General features: G+C 37.7%; 1 protein-coding gene across 16 annotated transcripts; it reads left to right on the plus strand.

Annotated features, from left to right (window-relative positions):
- Positions 1 to 5,601: 5,601 nt before the first annotated feature.
- On the plus strand, positions 5,602 to 20,359 carry LOC120081450 (uncharacterized). 16 transcript variants are annotated; one of them, XR_016531341.1, is made up of 9 exons: positions 5,658 to 5,983; positions 6,377 to 6,623; positions 6,713 to 6,928; positions 7,050 to 10,943; positions 11,035 to 11,219; positions 11,311 to 11,583; positions 12,145 to 12,226; positions 13,386 to 13,479; positions 19,004 to 20,359. XR_016531341.1 is itself a non-coding variant. In XM_039036327.2 (6 exons), the coding sequence occupies exons 2-6, from the start codon at positions 6,417 to 6,419 to the stop codon at positions 11,381 to 11,383; spliced, it is 4,575 nt and encodes a 1,524-aa protein (XP_038892255.1). In that variant the 5' UTR covers positions 5,602 to 5,983; positions 6,377 to 6,416; the 3' UTR covers positions 11,384 to 11,696. The 16 variants fall into 16 exon arrangements, 1 of the variants encoding a protein (XP_038892255.1); XR_016531342.1 differs by having other exon boundaries at positions 11,311 to 11,470; positions 11,534 to 11,583; positions 13,386 to 20,359; XR_016531345.1 differs by lacking the exon at positions 12,145 to 12,226 and having other exon boundaries at positions 11,311 to 11,470; positions 11,534 to 11,583; positions 13,386 to 13,482.
- Positions 20,360 to 21,355: the final 996 nt, after the last annotated feature.

The following is a 21,355-nucleotide window of genomic DNA, read 5'->3' on the forward strand; positions in this document are numbered from 1 at the left end:
AATGATCAGGTACCTGCGGGAGCTAAATGATGTGTTAAGATGTTATGTGATAACACCACGCGATCGTGTAGCTTTGCGTGGGAACTAAATTGTAGGTGCTATACGATGGCACTACATGATCATGTAGCTGCAATGCGAGCTAAATGATGCATTTAAGTTCTATGCGATGGAACTGAGTGATTGTGTAGGTGCGACGCTCGACGATGCGATGAAGTTCTATGCGATAGAATTAAGCAATCATGTAGCTGCAGCGGACACTAAACGATGACAAGAAGTGTTGAGCGATCGTGTAGTTCTACCCGAAAGCTAAACGATCACACTATGCGATAGACAGAAGACACTAAACGATTGTGTACCTCTGCCCAACACTAGGTGATGACGTTAGATGATAGCCTTCAGTGTTACACGATCAGCCTTAGCGAGATTTTGAGTTTAGATCAAGAGCAGTCGATTCGATCAGTTTTCTCAAGGTCCAATCTGGTTCAGTCTTAAAGAGTTTTTGGTTGGTACGGTTCAGACTTATCCAGTTCGGTTCAAGATGCTCGGGTCCGGTTTGGAGCGGTTCGAGTGGTTCAAATATGTTTTTGAAGTTGTTTGTAATAGTTAGGTTCTGTTTGCTTGTTTATGCCAAAACTAAAACCATATCAGTTATTATTTAATTGTTTATGCATGTGATGTATGTAATAATTAAATAATTCATGTATATGCATACAATATGCCATGTAGAATTAAAACCCCACCGTAGGAAGCATGTTACATGCATTGAACGTATGTTATAAATGTTATAATATATAGTATGCATGTTAGGGTTATATTTAATATAATGGTTATATTAGATATTGAATGCCTTTGTTGAATGTTGTGGATGTTTAACATGTTTAAAATTGTGTGAGTTGTTATAAAATTGGGTTAGACTTTTAAAATCCATAACAAATAACGGCTACATGTTTACTTAGGTTAACAACTAGTTTTAATCGTTAAAATAGATTGTTACCTTGTAAAATCTGGTTACAAACTCATATCGGTTCATAAACCTGTCTAAGGCTGGGGGTACTTAAGTTGATGGATTATGGAACACCTCCTACCTGGGGATTATGACCGAAAGATTGAGTGTTGTTAATTGATTTTATGAGCTTGCGTGAGCGATGTGAGGTAATAAAATGGTTTATCACCTAGACATTGTAGGTTAAATCCATTTATAAGCGTTATACTTGGATAAACCTCTTAGACTTAGGTTGTTTAAATTTAACTGTTACACCCAAGTTAATACCCAAACACATAGAACACTTCAGTGGGAGATTAACAATACATTCGATATATAGTTATTAACTCTCACGTTCTCAAGAGTTCACACCGTGAGATCCATGCTTGGCTTCGTATCGCTTTTACTGCAACTGCTCCATTCGGAAAGTGTTTGCATGAGTCGATAACAAGGTGAATGAGGGAGGTAGTTCATAATAAGTGGGTGAAGGAAATGTGTCAACATTGTCCTACGGTCTCATCCATTAGTTTGAACCGTGAGATTCCTATGTTGTATCTGCTGTCGTTTTTAGGTGGCACTAGCTAGTTGTAAACCGCGGTGATCCTCTCGGAGGGTTGTAACATAGGATTCGGAACAACCTAGGCTTCAGTAAAATGAATAGGGTCTTATAGTTCAGTCTTGGGTATTGTCTTCTATTTCGGAGGCATATTCACACCATTCTATAAGATCTGAAAATGACGGGTCATACTTACAAGAATTACTAATTGTCAGTAAAGATCTTGACCGTAAACGATAACCAAAAGAACTATTGAAATATGAGTTATTATGGAGATAGTATTTGGTCAAGAGCTGTCTTGCTTCTGTGAAGGAATTCTTGACTGCCCCTCGGTAGCAATTATTCTAAATCAATAAAGTATCGTTGCAAATAAATAAAGATTTATTGGGTACTTTATTATTTTGCTAAAAATGGATTTAGATGCATATTTAATAGAGTTTGTTTAAAAATGTTTCAGCAATATCGAATTCAATCATACAACTGCTAGCTTCTGATAAATTTAATGGTGAGGGATATTCGAACTGGAAGTCAAACATTAATACGATATTAGTTGTGGATGATCTGAGGTTTGTGTTGACGGAGGAATGTCCTCCGGTTCCCAGTTCAACAGCCAACTGAAATGCTTGGGACATTTATGATAGGTGGGTAAGGGTGAATGAGAAAGCTCGGACCTATATCTTTGCAAGTATATCTGATGTACTCAATAAGAAGCATGAGGTCATGCCCACTGCCTGTAAGATAATGGCATCATTACAGAAGATGTCCGAGCAACCATCATCTTCTTTTAGACATGAAGCCATTAAATATGTCTATGTTACGCGCATGAAAGATGGAACCAATGTAAGATAACATGTTCTCGATATGATGGTTCATTTTAATGTTGCCGAGGCTCACGAGGTGATGATAGATGAGACGAGTTAAGTAAGCATGATATTGGAATCTCTCCCGGAGAGTTATCTGCCGTTCAGAACAAATGTTGTTATGAACAAAATCACTTGTAATTTGACCACACTTTGAATGAGTTACAGACTTATCAATCAATGATGAAACTGAAGGAAAAAGAAATAAACATTATTTTGAAACCTAAGAAGTTTTATGAAGGGTCTACGTCAGTCATATCCTCAAGTTCAGCCCAATTTGTAATAACCTGTGCATATGCCTCAATATCAGCAGTCTCATTCCTAGATACCAAATTCCCAGGCTCAAATTCAACAACAGATGCATCCTCTTTTCCATCCACCTCACTATTCTGTTTCTCAGCCACCATCCCAGTCACAAGCCCCCGTTCAACACCATTCTCAGCTTCCTAACCCATAGATCAATCAATCTCTATCCATGACGCCTAATGCACAACCCCAAACACAGAATCCACCAACGTATGCTGCAACGGGCTATCCTTCTTATCCCCAACCACAACATCACCAGTAAATGCAGTTGGGAGTTCCTCAAAATGTCCCATCGCTGCATGCACAAGGTGGGGCTCACGAAGAAGCCCAACCACTGGTTTAGATGCAGTCTCAATTGCCATAACCACCTCCCATGCACCCATCCTAACCGCCTCTGTGCCAAAACCAGTAACAACCACAAATATTGCCATCCTCAATCAGGTTCAAAATGTTTCCGCAGCATAACTGCATATACATTAATCTCAACAGGATTGAAAGATTGATAAAAAATGATCATCTAAATCAGTTAAAAGACAGTTCTCCACCTTCATGTGAATCATTTCTTGAGGGAAAAAATGACTTAAAAGATCTTTTTCTGACAAAGCTCTTCGTGCCAAGGAGCCTCTCGAACTTATACATTCAGACCTATGTGGTCCGATGAATGTTAAAGCGAGTTAGCTATCAGTATTTCGTCAGCTTTATTGATGATTACTCTAGATATGGCTACATTTACTTAATCAATCATAAGTCTTGAACTCTTGAAAAGTTCAAATAATTTAAGGTTGAGATTGAAAATTTGTTAAGTAAGAGAATCAAAACACTTCGATCTGATCGAGGTGGTGAGTATATGGATTTACAATTCTAAAACTAAATAGTAGATCATGGAATTCAATCCCAACTCACAGCACCTGAAACATTACAGCAAAATGGGGTTGCAGAAAGGAGAAATCGAATTTTGTTGGACATGGTTCGGTATAACACGATCTTCAATGTTAGTTTTCAACCAACATTCTACCTCTATAATGCCGATTTTAAACCGATATTAAAGCCTAGTTTTGTAGTAGTGGTAGCTTAACATTTTTAAATTTAAACCTTTAACTTTTATTTTCTTTTAAATATCCTCGTATTATTTTAAAGAATAAATTAAATGTTCAATGAAAATATACATGACAATTGATGTTTAAAAACTAGAGGCATGATTAACATGATTTAAAATATCATTCACGTAAATTGATATTATAGCTCAAGTATAAAAACTAATTATGTGAATTATGTGGTAAATGAATGATAACAACAATTTTAGTATTTTATATAGTTAAAACCAAGCCGTAAGTGATACTATATATGTGACATTTAATTCCTATGGCCATATTTTGTCATTCATTTGAACAAAAACCTCTTAATAGATATTTTGTTTGAATAATTACATTTATGAGTAGATTTACAGAGATGGGCAAGATCAAGAGTTTAAAGAGATATGAGGTCCAATGACATAGATAGAGGCTTAGGGGACATGTTCGATCAATGGGTACCTATGCATGATCTTAGGAGACCGATTCGAGTTGATTGGCTGGTGCTCGTGAGGGAGCTCAAAAGACCCATGGAAAACCTCAATACGATACATGAGGAAGCTTAGAGGACCGATGATGGAGCTAAAAGAATCCATGGGGGAAGCATAGAAGACCTATGGGGAACCTCAATATACTCGAGAGAGAGCTTAAAGGGAGTTTAGATGATTCGTGAGGAAGCTTCATTGACCCATGTGGGAGCTTAGAGGGAGTTCAAATGACCTGTGAAAAAGCTTGAAGCACTTGTGAAGGAGTCTAGATGACTCACAATGGAGCTCAATGAGCTCATGGGGAACCTCATGAAGGCTTATAAAGGAGCTAAAAAGCTAAGAGAATCCATGGAGGTCCTAGTAACCCATGGAGGCCTTGATACATATTACTCATAGAAGACTTGGTAGTCCCATGAACAACCTTGGACGGCCCACAGAAGATCTTCATGTACCCGTGGATGACCTAGTAGTACCACGAAGGATCTACGGAAGATCTTTATAGATGATCCTATTTTAGTACCTTGGAGAACCCAACAATACCATGAAGGTCTTGGTAATGTAATGGAGGACCTTTGCAGAGAGAATACCAATATGATGCAGGTCCAATCATACCATAGAGGTCTTAATAATATCATGAAGGACTTATGCACAAAGTCTAACAGTACCATGAAGGCACTAATAGTACCATAAAGGACTTCTGCAGAGGACTTGACAGTACCATGAAGGTCCTATGGGTACCATGAAGAATGTAGCGGTACAAAGGAGGACCATGAATTGAACCTTAGCATTAGGTTGAGTAATAGTGGTCAAAATTCCTAGTGAATAGTTCACAGAGGAGCTAGTAGAAAATCGAGCAGTTGAGGCGTTGACTACTATTTTTGGTGGTGGTGTCTAACCCAGAGTAACAACTAACAGTTAAATTTTTAAAAGTTTCATTATAATCTTTCAAGTTCAAGGTTTGTTTAAAAAATAACTATAATAAAACTTTGTAATTAAATTTATGGACGAAAACTTATGCATTGTTTTATGTGAACAAATTTAAATACATACATGAAAAAATAAAGAAACATGTCAAAGTGAAGCATAACTCAACCATAATTAATATGATCTTTCTGACTTAGAGATTGAATTCGACCTCCATCCTCGCAATAAAAAAAAGGAAAAAAAAAAAAGGACATATGACCATCTATAAACTTGGAGAATTGAAATAAAAATTTTAAAGTTTAGTATTATGGTAAACACCTAGAATTTAGGAGGATCTTTTTGATAATTTAACCTTAAAGTTTTTAACCACAGTGACGGAAGAATCACAAAACGCCGTCCAGCCGTTAAGCTGCTAGGGCATTTGCAGCATTTCCACAAACGCCGTCAGCAGGTCAAGGGGGAACTTGGCATCCCATTTCCACAGCCCACGGCCTAGTTTAGGGCTGAAGAGACTCACATTTCTTTCTTTTCACCGCCATAGCTCTTTCCTTCGAAGTTCCTACACTGGTTTCTGTCAAGCTTGAAGGAACCTTTTTCCATTTCTAGCCATTTCCCCAATCTGAAATTGATTTCTTCAAAATTTTCTTTATATTTCCCCCCTCCAATTTGATAACTTGTTCGGTAATCCAAACCCTAATTTTTTTTCTTCTCTATGACTTCTAATTTGCGGCCTCAGCAGTGTTGATGATGTTTAAAAGCGGTTGTCGAATCTGAAATCCCGTTTCTTGTTTCTTGGGGTACGAAATAGTTGCGTTTGAAATTTATGCATGACTTCGTTGTTTGATCTTTGATCAGGCCCTCTCATTTTATTGGTTTTAGTGTTGTCAATTTCCAGTTTCCTGTGTTGTTCGTAGTTTCATGTTCATTTACTCGTCTTCTGCACTGATTGGCTTCTCCAGTCTCTCATTGAACAAAAGTTTTGAAAATGTGGTTTGTAATCGATTTCAATATTTAGTGTTTATTCATCCACAGCGGACACCATGGGAGTTCATTTTCAAAGCTTGTGGTTAAGTGACTTTCATTATCATTTATCACACACGATTGATTGGTTTATTTAGTTTCTGAATAATTCTTGCTTCTTCTATTAATTGTGGGTTCTTATGTTGTACAATGAATTCCATTGATTTCAGGTTGATGCGGTAGGGATTGCGGCAGAAAGTTAACTTCAGTATGGGGTTTGACAACGAGTGCATATTGAACATTCAGTCTCTTGCTGGGGAATATTTCTGTCCAGTTTGCCGCTTGCTTGTTTACCCACATGAAGCGTTGCAGTCACAGTGCACTCACTTGTATTGCAAGCCTTGTTTAACGTATGTAGTTAGCACCACCAGGGCTTGCCCATATGACGGATACTTGGTTACAGAAGCTGATTCTAAGGTTATATCTTTTATTTCTGTGGCCATGAACTCTAGTACTCGTGCTACATCTATCTATATTGATACTCACAATTTCACTACTTCTTGCAGCCACTTGTTGAATCAAATAAAACTCTTGCTGAGACCATCGGCAAAATAGCCGTTCATTGCCTGTATCATAGGAGTGGATGCACTTGGCAGGGCCCATTGTCTGATTGCGTAACTCATTGTTCTGGATGTTCTTTCGGTAATTCCCCTGTTTTATGCAATCGGTGTGGAATTCAACTTGTACACCGGCAAGTACAGGAGCATGCACAAACTTGTCCAGTGAGTTCAATGTTGCTTTTGTTTTAAATTACCTTTCAGCTTTGAGAAGTAAAGATAATAATGTACATATTTTTAGTTTTATTATTGTTTGTTGATTTTCGATTATATTGTTAACTGTTAGGGTGTGCAGCAGCCTCAAGCACAACAAGCAGACGGTGCTCAAGGCACCGCAGCCAGTGGCACGGTAGCTGCTACTGATCAGGCCCAGTCTGCTGGAATGGGAAAGTCTCAAGCCCAATCTTCGCAGAGTGTAGCGGTTAGTGCTCCTGCACAGGATCCTAATCAGCAGGCTAATGCAATTTCCCAGGGTTCAGCTGTTGTTCAAGCTGCTGTGCCGACTGCAGAACAGTGGTATCAACAGCAGCAACAACAGTATCAACAGTACTACCAGCAGTATCCTGGATATGATCCTTATCAACAGCAGTACCAGCAGTACTACCCTTACCAGCAGCAAGCTGGTGTACCGTATCAGCAGCCACAACCATCTCAGGCCCTTCCTTCACACGTAGCTACCCAGCATCCATCTCAGGCTTACGTTCAGCCCCAGACTCAGCCACTGCCACAGCCTCAATCTCAAACCCAAGTTCCGGTCCATCACCAACCCCAATCCCAACCCCAGCCCCAGCCCCAGCCCCAACCCCAACCTCAATCTCTATCACAGCCTCAACCATTAACTCAGCCACAGTCTCAATTACATATGCATGCCCAAACACCTGCGGTTGGTCAATCTCAGAACCAGGGACAGGTCAACCCTCAACAGCAGATTTATCATGCTGGAACCCTGCATTCTCAGATCCAACCGCAGGGTCACCCACCTGTGCCTGGCCAAGCACAACCTCAACCTCAACCTCAGTCATATCCTCAAGTTCAGCCCAATTCGCAGCAACCTGTGCATATGCCTCAATATCAGCAGTCCCATTCCCAGATACCACATTCCCAGGCTCAAATTCAGCAACAGGTGCATCCTCCTTTCCATCCGCCTCAACATTCTGTTTCTCAGCCACCATCCCAGTCACAAGCCCCCGCTCAACACCATTCTCAGCTTCCTAACCCACAGATCAATCAATCTCTATCCATGACGCCTAATGCACAACCCCAAACGCAGAATCCACCAACGTATGCTGCAACGGGCTATCCTTCTTATCCCCAGCCACAGCATCACCAGCAAATGCAGTTGGGAGTTCCTCAAAATGTCCCATCGCCGCATGCGCAAGGTGGGGCTCACCAACAAGCCCAACCGCTGGTTCAGATGCAGTCTCAATTGCCACAACCACCTCCCATGCGTCCATCCCAACCACCTCTGTACCAAAACCAGCAACAGCCACCAATATTGCCGTCCTCCAATCAGGTTCAAAATGTTTCTGCAGCACAACTGCATATACACTCCCATGGCCAACAAACTGGAGGCCCTGGACAGCCAGCCAACCAGCGTCCTGTCATGCAGCTAGTGCAACAGTCTGCATCTCAGCAAGTTGTGCACCAACACCAGCATTTTGGACAGCAAGGGCAGTTTATGCAGCATCAACTGCATATGACACCCCAAATGCGTCTACCTGGACCCCCAAATTCTCTGTCACAATATAATCATGGCTATGCGCACTTGCAGCATAATGCTAATTTACCTCATGGCATGCAACACAATCCTTCTCAAAGTTCTGACGGGAGGCCTTTAGTGCCTAACCAAGGAGTACAATCTATTCCTTATTCACAGTCCATGGTTTGTGTTCCAGTGAGGGCAATACAGCCTGGTGCTAACCAGCCTACTATAAAACAGGGATACGCATTTGGTAACAATAGTAACCAGGTGCAGTTGCCAGATGGATTTGGTGACCGCAAATTAGAAAAAGGCCTGGATGGACGAGAGAGTCTATTATCTTCTCAAAAGGATGCCAAAAGAGCTGCAAATCATTTGGATGTGTCATCTAATCTGGGGGCGGATGCTGGTGAGTTGAAGACTGAAAAATCTGAAGCTAGTTTGAAGGTGCCTGATGATAAAGGTAGATATGCTATGGGGGATAAACCATTTCATGCCGATGCATCTACTGAACGTACTCCACAAAATGGGGCAATGGACTCTAATTTGCATGTAGGTGACAGTGGTAAGACCAAGCAGGATGAGCTAAAGGTAAAGGTAGAGGCAACAGAAAGTACTTTTGATCATTCGAGAAATGATAAGTTGGGGGAAGTCAGTATTCAGGACCAGAAAGATCTTGGCACTGAACCTAAGAAAATGGAGGATCTTGTTATTGAGAATAAAGGAAACCAGGAAGAATCCCTTCAGAAGATTTCATCACAAGGCACTGAACTACGTGAAGAACAAAGCAAGAGGATGCAGAATGACACTAGTGGAACTCTGCACCCTTCCTCTGGTACAAGTGAGGGCCAACAAGGTGCCACTACTACATCATCTTTAATACTTGGTAGTCCTGGCATGTTGAATCAACATGGCTATCAAGATAAAAATCCACCTCAAACTGGGGGTACTCAAATTGGGGCAGCAGTGACTTCTCATCCAGCTTCTCTAGTTGCTCATACAAGACATCAGACACCACCGAGTAGTTATGTGTCATCTGCACTTCAACAAGGTGCGGCAGCACCTTCATTACCAGGACCTCCTCCAGGACCTTATCATCAGGCACAACTTTCAAATAATCCGTCCATGCAAGTTAGGCCACGGGCCCTTGGCTTGGTAGCTCATCCTGGACAACCTTTCAATCCATCTGAACCCTTTCTTCCGGGTGGCATTCCAGAATCTGGTTCGGCCCCTTCTTTTGGTAGAGGGCTAGGCCACTATGGTCCTCAGCAAGCTTTGGAGCGATCCATTGGTTCTCAAGCAACCTATAGTCTAAGCCAACCATCTGCTTCTCAAGGGGGTTCAAAGATGTCTCTTGGTGATCCAGTTGGAGCGCACTTCCGTTCAAAGCTTCCTGGGGCTTTTGATTCAAGGGGACTACTGCATGCTCCTGAAGCTCAAATTGGTGTTCAGCGTCCCATTCATCCTTTGGAGGTGGAGATATTTTCAAATCAAAGGCCAAGACTTGATTCCCATCTTCCTGGGACCATGGAACATCGTCCACCACATCTCACAGGAATCCCTCCTAATGTGTTGTCTTTGAATGCCCCTGGTCCTGACTCCTCTTCCAAACTTGGTTTGAGGGATGAAAGGTTCAAACTGATGCATGAAGAACAGTTGAATCCCTTTCCGCTAGATGCAGCTCGCCGTCCTATTAATCAGACAGATGCTGAAGATGTTCTCAGGCAATTCCCCCGGCCTTCTCAATTGGAATCTGATCTTGCTCAGAGAATTGGGAATTACTCTTTGAGACCCTTTGACAGGGGAATGCATGGGCAAAATTATGATACTGGCTTAACCATTGATGGTGCTGCTGCTTCAAGAATTTTACCTCCTCGTCATATGGGTAGTGCATTACATCCTACAGATGCTGAGAGACCAATTGGTTTTTATGAAGATTCTATTGGACAAGCAGACCGATCTCGTGGACATTCTGATTTTCCTGCACCAGGAAGTTATGGTCGGCGTTTTGCAGATGGATTTGGTCCAAGAAGTCCTCTTCATGAATATCATGGACGTGGGTTTGGAGGTCATCCAGGGTTTACGGGTGTGGAGGAAATTGATGGTCAAGACTTCCCACGTCATTTTGGTGATCCACTTTCATTCCGCGAGTCTAGATTTCCTATTTTTCGAAGCCATCTGCAAAGAGGTGATTTTGAGAGCCCTGGTAATTTTAGGATGAGTGAACATCTGAGAACTGGTGATTTAATTGGACAAGATAGACATTTTGGACCTCGAAGCTTGCCTGGGCATTTACGTTTGGGCGAGCTGACTGCTTTTGGTTCACATCCTGGTCATTCTCGAATAGGAGATCTGTCTGTGCTTGGTAACTTTGAGCCATTTGGTGGAGGGCATAGGCCAAATCATCCACGGCTTGGTGAACCTGGGTTTAGAAGTAGTTTTTCTCGTCAGGGGCTTGCAGATGATGGTAGATTTTTTGCAGTTAAGTTTCATGTTCAAATTTATACATATTTATTATTTTTTTTCTGCATTTCTATTCTATCCCTTGTTTTCTGAAAATGAAAATTTTCAGGGAGACGTTGAATCTTTTGATAACTCAAGGAAGAGGAAACCAACCAGCATGGGATGGTGTAGGATTTGTAAAGTTGATTGCGAAACAGTTGAAGGCTTGGAACTGCATTCACAGACTAGAGAGCACCAGAAGATGGCTATGGATATGGTGCAGAGCATCAAACAAAATGCAAAGAAACATAAAGTGTAAGTATGACGTCCTTTTGTTATAATTGCTGCTGTCTTATTCTTCTGAGTTTATGTTAATTATAATTTGATGTATATTACTTCCTTGTAGAACTCCAAATGATCATTCCTCTGAGGACAAATCAAAGAATGTTGGTCTTGAGAGCCGTGGGAAAAAGCATTAAATTTGCAACTCTTCTTGTTACACTCATGGACTCCGTTTTACAGAGGCCAATTTTGTTTCCTTGGTCTTGTTACATCTAGTGATATAGGTGATTCCCCATCTATGCTTCTTTTCTTCATTTGGGTGGTTTATTCTAGTTTTGTTATTTCAGGTTGATCTGCCATGTATGAAGATGATTCTTGAGGATGAAGTTCTCTGGCAGTTAAGTTTGTTGGTTTTGTCTCTAGGTTATATATTTGGCTCTGGGATGGATTCGTGTAGACATCAACATTAAGTAGTAGAAGTTTAGTATATGACTATCACTTCATTGTGTTTATCGTTGTGATGACATGTTCTTTTCATATTCCCCTTTTAAATGCCATTTCATCTGAAACCATAATGTTCCTTTTATCAGCATTATTGGAAACATATTTTGTTTTTCACTTAGGTTTTGTTTTTGGCACTGAAATGAAAAAAGTTTGTCTCTGTCAAAAAGATTTCCTAGCAAAAGAAGCTATATAAGTTGTCCGGACTTGTGGGCGTTTAGCATTAGGGTAAGTGATTCTTGTCTGGGAGAGAGAGTCCTTAAATGAGTAACTAACCTGGCTATGCTTGTTACAACTCATGTCGTGTATCATTGTATGCCAAGTATACCTTGTTTAGACCAAATTTTCACTAGGAAAGCGCTTTCAATCATCTACTTTAGTTTTATTTTTATTTTTTTATTAATTGGTGGAAAGAAAAACTATGGAGGGTAAAAGCTGAAGTGTTGCTTCATAACAGGTTAGGCATCTTTGAGTTTAGTTAATCTGAGTGGCATGGATATACAAACTGGCAAGCCCATGAAATACTGATTAAACTTATTGTAAGCGTAAACTGTATCATTTTAACCAGTTTTATTTTGTTTACTCATCGGGGGTTGGCACTAGTTTAGAGGAGACACTAGTTATTATACAATCCCTCCTCAATCTCAATCTCAATTTCTGAACATAATAATTCATGTTTCTAACTTTAGAGGAGACACTAGTTCTCTTGGATGATATGTCTATCAAGATAAGATACTAGTTTCTTTTGAAACTAAGCACCCATCCTTGACATAAGCACTACTGTGTTTTAGTGGATTAGATCTGAGTGAGGTATGAGCGGAAAAAAATTCATCAAGAGGAACTTTTCTTTCGTGAGAGTTATATATTTAGAAAATTTAGATGACGTTGTAATGAACAAAAGGGACGATTGGAGGCTGATATTCAAGAAGATTCTTCTTCTTCTTCTTCTTATTATTATTTTGACGAGATGATAAGAAATGATGTATTGGATTTCAAAGTCCTCCCAAGACTACAAAAGAAGAGCCTTTCAGTCAATCATTAATGATCCTAAGAAGATGATAATTACAACAGAACTGCTTAGGGTTAGAACACCCTCAATTAGTCGTATGCTGTACACTACTACAAAAAGACTCCAACTAAGTCGATTTATCTTAAAAAATCCTATGGTTTCTTTCCTTCCAAATATGCGGAAGGGGGGACTCAAGCCACACAACTCCAGAACCTTTGCTTTGCCTTTGAAAAACAGACCCCCTAAAAGACATGTAACTATCCTCTTTTCATTATTAATGAAAAATTTACGGAAAGAAAGATTCATATATAATAGTTACTCAAGTTATTCAGAATGACATATGAAGAAAGCTTGCTGTAGGAAGCCTGTTAATCTCGCAATACTTGTTGAAATGGCATATTAGATGTATTAGCGGGTTCTTATCCATAGACTGAACTATAGCTGACAGTCAATTTGAAATTACAAAAGAAGAAGGATAATAACACCTTTCTTTTCTTAGATATTGTAGGAATTATGGAATGAGCTCGTGTAGATTTTGTTGTTGAAATTCTTTACCATTTCCAATTTTTTTATGTTCTTATTGAAGATCTGATAATTATTCCATCATAACTATTTAAGCTTCCACGGTCAATATTTAGAGTTGATTTTCTATTTTCTATTTTTTTGGTGAAATTTGTTTTTCATAATAGATCTTTCAATTCAACCTGTACTTTTCTGGGCGAAGCAGACTACCAAAATGCTGAAAGTTCAGTGGAAAGGGTTAGCAAGTCATCTTTGTTTGAGGTGGTAAGAATGTGTTTGATGTAAAGATGCATTAGTTGCAAATCACTTTGCTGTATTTCTATTTATTAACCTTGCACTGATGCTTAAATTCTGTTTCTTGCACCATCAATTCTTTTTTCACATTAATGTCATAAAATTTAGGTTTCAGCCATAATTTTCATTATTAGGGGAGGAGCTTCTTTTTATTATTATTATTTTTATTTTGGCTAGAAAACTGAAATACGCCCTAATAGTGAAAAGGAGTGAGGGGTGTTAACCAAAAAGCATTCTGCTGGTACATCAATGAAATGGACGTTATCTTAGTTCTGGAAGTGCACACTTGGAATAAGATAAAATTCTACACTATTCCCCATATTTCTTCTGAATCTATAGCGGTGTCCTAAAAACTTGTTTGGTTTCTTATTAACCAGAAAAACCAAAAGATGACATACATTTCACTTTATCCATAGATTGGAAAAGGACGTCATACAGCAATTGCTAATAAGTCCCAAGTACCAGCTTATTCATCCTCTTACAGATTTAATTTTGAGGAAGCAGAGGATCTATTGTATGTATTGATTTTATGAAAAGCTACAACCAAGATGTATTTATTACCCATAGGAGTTTGCAAGAAAAACCACTCCAATTGTGGAGGTAACTGCAGAGGGAGCGTAATTATGGTGAGAACTATGAAATGCACCCTACAAATGTCCGTCTCTTGTCTTTTGCTTCTCCTCCTCCTCTTCTTCCTTCCCAAGTCTGTGGAGCTGGCTTCACTGTCTTCTTCTTGTGACTCCTTTGCTTTCATTCCAAGTCAAGCACAATTCAGATATGTGGTCCATACCTTTTGCACCCTATCAAATAAAAAAAAGAATCTCCTGGGGAATTTTGATTTCTAGTTTGTTTGCACGCTCGATAAAAATTTTGTGATGATAATTAAATTTATGAAAACAACAAAATGAGGGGGAATGAGCATGTAAAAAGAAAAATAGTATGTATAGAGAGAGTATGTTAACTAAATTTATGAAAACAACAAAATGAGGGGGAGCGAGCATGTAAAAAAAAATAGTATGTATAGAGACTATGTTAACTAAATTTATGAAAACAACAAAATGAGGGGGAGCGAGCATGTAAAAAGAAAACTAGTATGTATAGAGAGAGACTATGTTGTAATTAGTGTGAGAAAAATAATATGTATAGAGAGAGACCATGTTGTAATTAGTGTGAGAGTTCTATGTTGCGATGAGAGAAAGTTCAGTGGGAAATTGCTGAGAGTTAATTATGAGAAGTTAGTGAAAGGTGTGTCAAGAGAGATTAGTGAGAAAAATGTGTATAGAGTGTAATTAAGGAATAATGTGTAAACCAAAAGCACTTGATTAGAGCATCAATGATTTGTTTCTTTCAAAAGCACTTCTAAATGTGCATTTGGATTTTTTGATAGGCACTTTCAAATTGTATTTATAAAGCACAAACTTTTGAGGTAGGAAGCACTTTTTAACGAAGTACTATTGCAATGGTGAAAAGCACTCCCAAATGGACCCTTCACCCATATTTTCAGCATTTATTATCTCTAAGGTCTTCAAATTCCAAGTTGGTTAGTTTCCTTTTTGCCTCAAAGTTTCAAACCTTAATTTGTTCACCCTAGTATTCACTCACCCATTTTTGCTTAAGGCTCCATCACATAAATTGGAAAATCTAGCAGCAGGGAATTGATTGTCGATCCAGGCTTCTTCCCATGGATTTGCTTTCCATGACCTATTTTGGTCTGGGAATGGTCTGAGATATTTCCTTTCAATTTAGCAATGTTTCTCCTTTGGAAGGTAGTGGCTGAAGTTCGTTCTTGGTGGAATAACTTATTATTTTGGGGTGTTTCTTTGAGAAATTCTCTCGTTTCATATCATAGTGGGAGATGGAAGGTGGGGCCTACTTTTAGGAAGATGTTTGGTCAGAAATTAAGTGTCTTTCTCAGTTTACAAGTATTTTTGGATGGTTTCTAGCACTCTTTGTTTTATTTATGATGCTTTGATAGAACAATGAAGTCTTGGAAGTTACTAGAAGAAATCTTAAATTCAGGAATTTAGTTCCTTGCTTTGGAGGAAGGTTTACCCGATTTTCGAATGGTATATCCAAAGGAAAGGAGTATTTGCAGTGTTTTCTGTAAAGGTCCTAGTTAGATATCTTAGTATGACATTAGTAAGAGGGCATAAGTATAGTTAGTTAGGAAGTTAGTGTATTTGGTTATAAATAGAGGGAGAGTGATTGAGAGTAGATGGGGAATTGTTGAGTGATCTAGGGCTTGGGTTAGCATACTTAATAGGGGAGGTTTTGAGTGCCTTTATACTGGGGTTATCATGTAGTTTCATCTTTATATGTCAATATATTTCAGATCCTATTTTGGTTAGGAAGTACCCTAACATTTTCTTGGTGCTTTCCTTGCTCACTGAGCTTAGCTTTCTCTTATTATCCTAGTCTGTGTGCAAGGTTTGCTGGAAGTCTAGAATTCCCAATTAGTTCAATGTGTTTATTTGGATCTTGCTAAAGGGTAAACAACACTCAAAATTTATTAATGGAAGTCCTTTTGCTTGCTTTACAAGCAGCTGTTCGTATCCAGTTTATGAAAGTCAAAAGGTAGGGAAGATCAAAATCATATCTTATTTTCATTGTTGCTATTCTGGAAATCTGGCAGTACCTTGTGTAATTGTTTTCGAGTTTCTTAGGTTTTTGACAAATGTTCCATAAACTATATCTTGCAATGTCTTTTAGAGACGTGAAGTTCAAGAGTTGATTTTAGTGAAACACACCCTTTCTTCATTCGTATAAATATTGCCGCTAGATCTGATCTATCAGTTCCTTAAGAAATTGCCTAACTGTTTTGACACAAGACTATCATTCCTTTCGCTCAAAGGCCCAATTCTTGCAGACCTCCATTTTATTTATATATGGTCACCTGTCAATTTGTAGCTGATTGCCTGGGCATGGGAAAAATAGATGTGATAGGTTTAGAAATATGTCAGAACGACTTTGCTTAATGCCAATTTTAGACTTTTAGGAAAACATCTTGTAAATTTCTAACTTGCACGTCTCTCTGTCCACCGTTGGTTTTTTAGAAAGAAATCTTTGCTTACCTTCATCACCCAAGCAAGTTGAAGTTAAGACACTCATTTCCCGATCACCCTCTACTACACCCTTCATTTGATTGGTTGGTATATTGACTCCACGCATTAGAGTTTTCTCTATTTATCTATAGGCAGATGTTGGGTACCTTTAACATGTGATGTAATTTCCCTTTTAAGATGAGTAAGGAAACATTTGCATGGTTGATGGAAGCATTGTAAAGGTCTTCGACTTTTAATACTAGTTCATGTATTTTCAATAAATGTTAAAATTAATTATTGTCGTTAGTTTTTTTTCCCCTTTTTTTTTTTTTAAAAAAAAATAGTCTTTATGAAAGTGTCCTTTATAAAATTCATTCTTTATTGTCTTTTCAGACCAGAGGTCTTCCAAAGCCGATTTGAGCATTGAATGCTCAATCGGTCATTCCAATAAGTCAAAACTTTTGAATCCCACTTCTGCATGGTGTTCAAACTCAAGAGATATATATACATATTTTTTAATTTTATTTTTATAAACCACTTCCCAACTTCTAATAACTAAATCTTCCAAACAACTGCCATCATTGATTTATTGTTAAATCATACCTTAGCATGTCGCCCACAATGAAGAAGAGGAATGAGAGTGGATCCCCTACCTGGCTCCGTAGATGCTTTTATTTGCCTCCTTGGTTTTCTGATCAGAAAACTTGAATTTTAATTCCATGAATGCATCCTCCCTCAAACCATTGGTTACACTTCTGCTCAAAGCCTTTCCTTCCCAGTACATCAACAAAGAGAAGTTTACGGCTTAACTAGTGACTGTCCCGTCTCTGTCGCACTTAGTTTCAGAAGATCTACTTAGCTTACTGACCTATCTATTGTAAACCTGAGTTGATAAATGAGATTGATGTTAAGCTTATTTAGTATGCTTATGCAATGTTATGTTACTTGGTGATTGCCTTTGGCCACCAAAATTGAGATTATAATGTTTTAGTGGCTTTTGTAGACGCTCTGAGACAGATATTTAGTTCAATAATGAATGACAGCTGCCGTGTTTCTAATTTCTAGACAAAAATTTGTAGTGTTTCAATTAATTAATTATTATTATTTTCTTTTTTCTTCTTAGCTGTCTTGTATAGATTGCAGAAAACATTACAAAAATGTTTGATGGGGTTTAAAATCTAGGGGCTTCTTCCTTAAGAACGATATTAAGAATGTTAAAGAGGTGGAATTGCAGCAGAAGTTTAGCTAGAAAATCCTTGCATGTTTAAAGCCCACAATACACTTTTTTGAATAATGGGAGGGAGTTTGAAGAAACAGCCTAGGTGCAGGAGAAGAGAGCTTCCCCTACCAAAGATAACTACTTTCAAGAAGGTCCACCAATTCAAAAGGATGAAAGAAATAGGGTAATACACCAAATCAAAAGGATAAAATTCCAAAAAGTAGTAAAAAGGAGGTGGCTCGCATATCTTAAAAAGTCTCTTTTGTTTCTTTTAAGCTGAAGACCCCAAATCAAAGCCCTAATGGAAACACCAAAAAAGGCAACATTCCTTTGATTCTTAGGCTCTTAGGCATGGTTATGGATAGTGGCCATCGTGAGGGACTTTTTATTTGTGCATTTTTAGAATTTTGTTCATATATACTTTTGTGTGGGTGGCCTGAGTTTCTTAGTGACCCATGGGGTTGTAGGCTGCCTGATTTACCTCAGTTTTTGGGTAAAATCGTACTTGGACCATTTATTTATTGAAGGAAAATGAAAAATGGAAGCTGAATCACCCACCTGTTATAACCATGCTGACCGAATCACGCAGACCATTGGTTTGGTCAGTTAGGTTAATGGTTCACCACTTAATGAATTAGTTGCTTGAGGGATGGGGTGGATACGAAGCGGTTAGGTGTAAAAAAGTAAATTAAGGAGGAGGAGATGAGACTGCTTATTGCCCTTCACTCATGTTTGTGCGCTGTCGATTGGTTGGACTGCTCGCTGCTGTGCTGTCAGCAACTCAACTTTGTGTATGCAACACTGATCGAGTTGACAAGATTGATGTGTGTTGTTGCCATTGATGTGATTGTTGTGGATTTTCAAAGTTCTACTTCAATCTTCAATCAACGATGCCCAAATCAAATGGTGTGGAGAATTAGAACTTTCAGAGTGGTGTGGACTATGGACTAAGATATGTGATTGCAATGCAGACTACGGCTTCTTTCTGAAGAATGTCAGACTGATGAAAATTGAAGTTGAAATTGTTAAATCAAATTAGAAATAGATTTTTTTTTTTTAAAAAAAATTCCATGTCTTAGGGATTTGAGATTAATCCATTCCAAATCGGTTGGCTTCCTTTATTTGAATGGTAAATCTAAATGCTATACAGTAAACATACTATGAAGGACATAAACTAAAAAGAACAGAAAGAAGATTATGCTAATTGGTTGATTTGGGTGATGTTTGGTAGGTCGCACCCGTAATCATGACTAACCGATTAGCGTTCGATGTGCTACACTCCAAGCCCTGACTGCTTGAGCCCAATTGGAATCTAACCAGCCACCTACTGTTTTGGGTGGTTTTTCGGTTTTGATTGCACCCCTAGTGACCTGCAGTAATCTATCTGCTGCTCGTTGAACATGATTATTTTTTAGGTTTTCTGCACTTCAGGATAAGGTGGGATGGAGTTAAATCATATCTTCATTAATTTTCTGGATATAGGTAATGTCCTCTTTCGTAACTATCTTAAATACAAGTAATTCTGTATCTTCTCAGAACCGTCCTGGTTAAGCTGTTTGTAAGTTTACATTCTACTTCTCAAGTTTGTGTTTTGGTTGTTACGATCACCATACATTTTTCTGTTAAGTTATGTTTAATTTGTTTCAATTGGAAGCAGTTAATTTTCTTCTGGGTTAGAAATAGAAATTTGAATCATTTATATCTTTTTAAGATTTCAGGTAGTAGAAAATTATAGGATCAGGATTGTGGCCTTGGCTCTGAACCTTGAGAAGATATGAATGGTGGTTGAAAAATCCTAGGCATGACAAGAGGATTGCTTATGGTTATGGATCAATTCAAAAGTAGGATTTTTTTTTTCCTTTTTCTTTTTGGGTAGAAGACTTGGAAGAAAGTAAAATTTTGGAAGATCATAGATATTTCCCATATTTTAAAGCCTCAAATGTAGTCCAATGCTTTTACAATCTAAAAATACCTTGGGAGTAATCCTTTTGCAATTAGGACTAGTTAGAGATTGGAATAATATTTCTTGCCATGAATCTTCAACTGGCCTTTTCATTTCATTAATTTTCGTTAGATTCCCAACTTGAAAAAGTAGCAAAAAGAAGAGGGAAAAAGAGGAAAAAAAAAAAAAAACTCAGAACTTGGTCAAGAATCTTGCCATAGATTTTGGAGAGTTGACATGAAACAAAGAGTTTTGGTACCTTTTTTCCCCTTAAAAAAAGAAAAAGATGTGAAAAAAAAAATATGAAAATAAAACAAAATTACATGGGGATTCATCCAATCGGCCTGTAAAAAGAAAAAAAAAAAAACACTAGAGAAGTTAAATAAGGGACTTTGAGAAGAAAAATGGGAGATTAGTGATATGGATCTATTATTTGTATGATTATATGAACTAACTGTTTTAACATATTTGATTTAATGAACTAGTAGGTGGCTTCAAAATCATCTCTGCACTCTTCAATCTCGGTGTTGCTGCCCTCACTCTCTTTTTGTAATTTTGGTGTTCATTTTGGACCATATTTCCCTAATGAGGCTGTGTAATAAATCATTAACCCTTATATTCATAATTTGAATTTGAATTTTCTTCTTTCTTTTTCTTATGCTTTCCTCATCCCCCAAATGTATAATGATCAATGTCCATGGCAAATTTTGTTGACATTTCGGCCATTAGTTCACATTTATGTTGTCCTTTTGCAATTATATTTTGAGTTAGAACTTGAATCCTTGATAAACATTCTATCCAATTATGGAATTAAATAATGGAATTTGAGAGAATGTACGAACGTTTTTACTGTCACTAATGTGAACCCAAATGGTGAATCTTATTTTATTTTTTGAAAATCAGTTTTATTTAAACTTATTAAAAAAGTGTAACATATATGTATATATATGGGTTGTCTTTAAATATAGAAAAATGAAATAAAATATTTACAAACATAGAGCAAAATGTCATTTGTAAATATTTTGGTTCATTTTTATTAGTGTCGAAGTCGTTGGTAGACATTAGGGTTTATTCGTGTCTATTAATATCTATCATTGATGTTTATTAATGTTTATCAATGTCTAATTGATAGATAAATTTGTTTGTCACTGGTGTTTATTATTGTCTATCAGTGTTTAATTGATAGATAGATTGTGAACTGATAGACTGTGATATTTTGCTATATTTAAAAATATTTTCAACAATTTGACATTTAAAACAATTTTTTATATATATATATTAACTTGAGATATGACATTTTAATTATGAAGTAAAATTTCTACATGTTTAATATTCTTATTGACATTTCTATATGTCTATAAATTCAACAATGATATTAGGAATGAATTTCACTAGTGTTGCTAATGTGAATTTATGAATATGTGAAAATGTAGATGGAAATATATCAAATGTGGATAAATATTTAATACTGTAATGGCAACAACCCTTGATGCGTTGTAGTTTATATAACTTTTGTATTTTATTTTTTATCATATCAAGAAGTGGCTTAGATAAGACATCCACTTGACCTAAATCTACTTAAATGAAGCTATCAGTTGTGTGAAAGTAGGGATAACCTTTCTTTGATGTTATGAATTACTA

This window comes from Benincasa hispida, chromosome 8, assembly GCF_027475165.1.
Source record: "Benincasa hispida cultivar pf3 chromosome 8, pf3_genome.v1.1, whole genome shotgun sequence".
Lineage (NCBI taxonomy): Eukaryota > Viridiplantae > Streptophyta > Magnoliopsida > Cucurbitales > Cucurbitaceae > Benincasa > Benincasa hispida.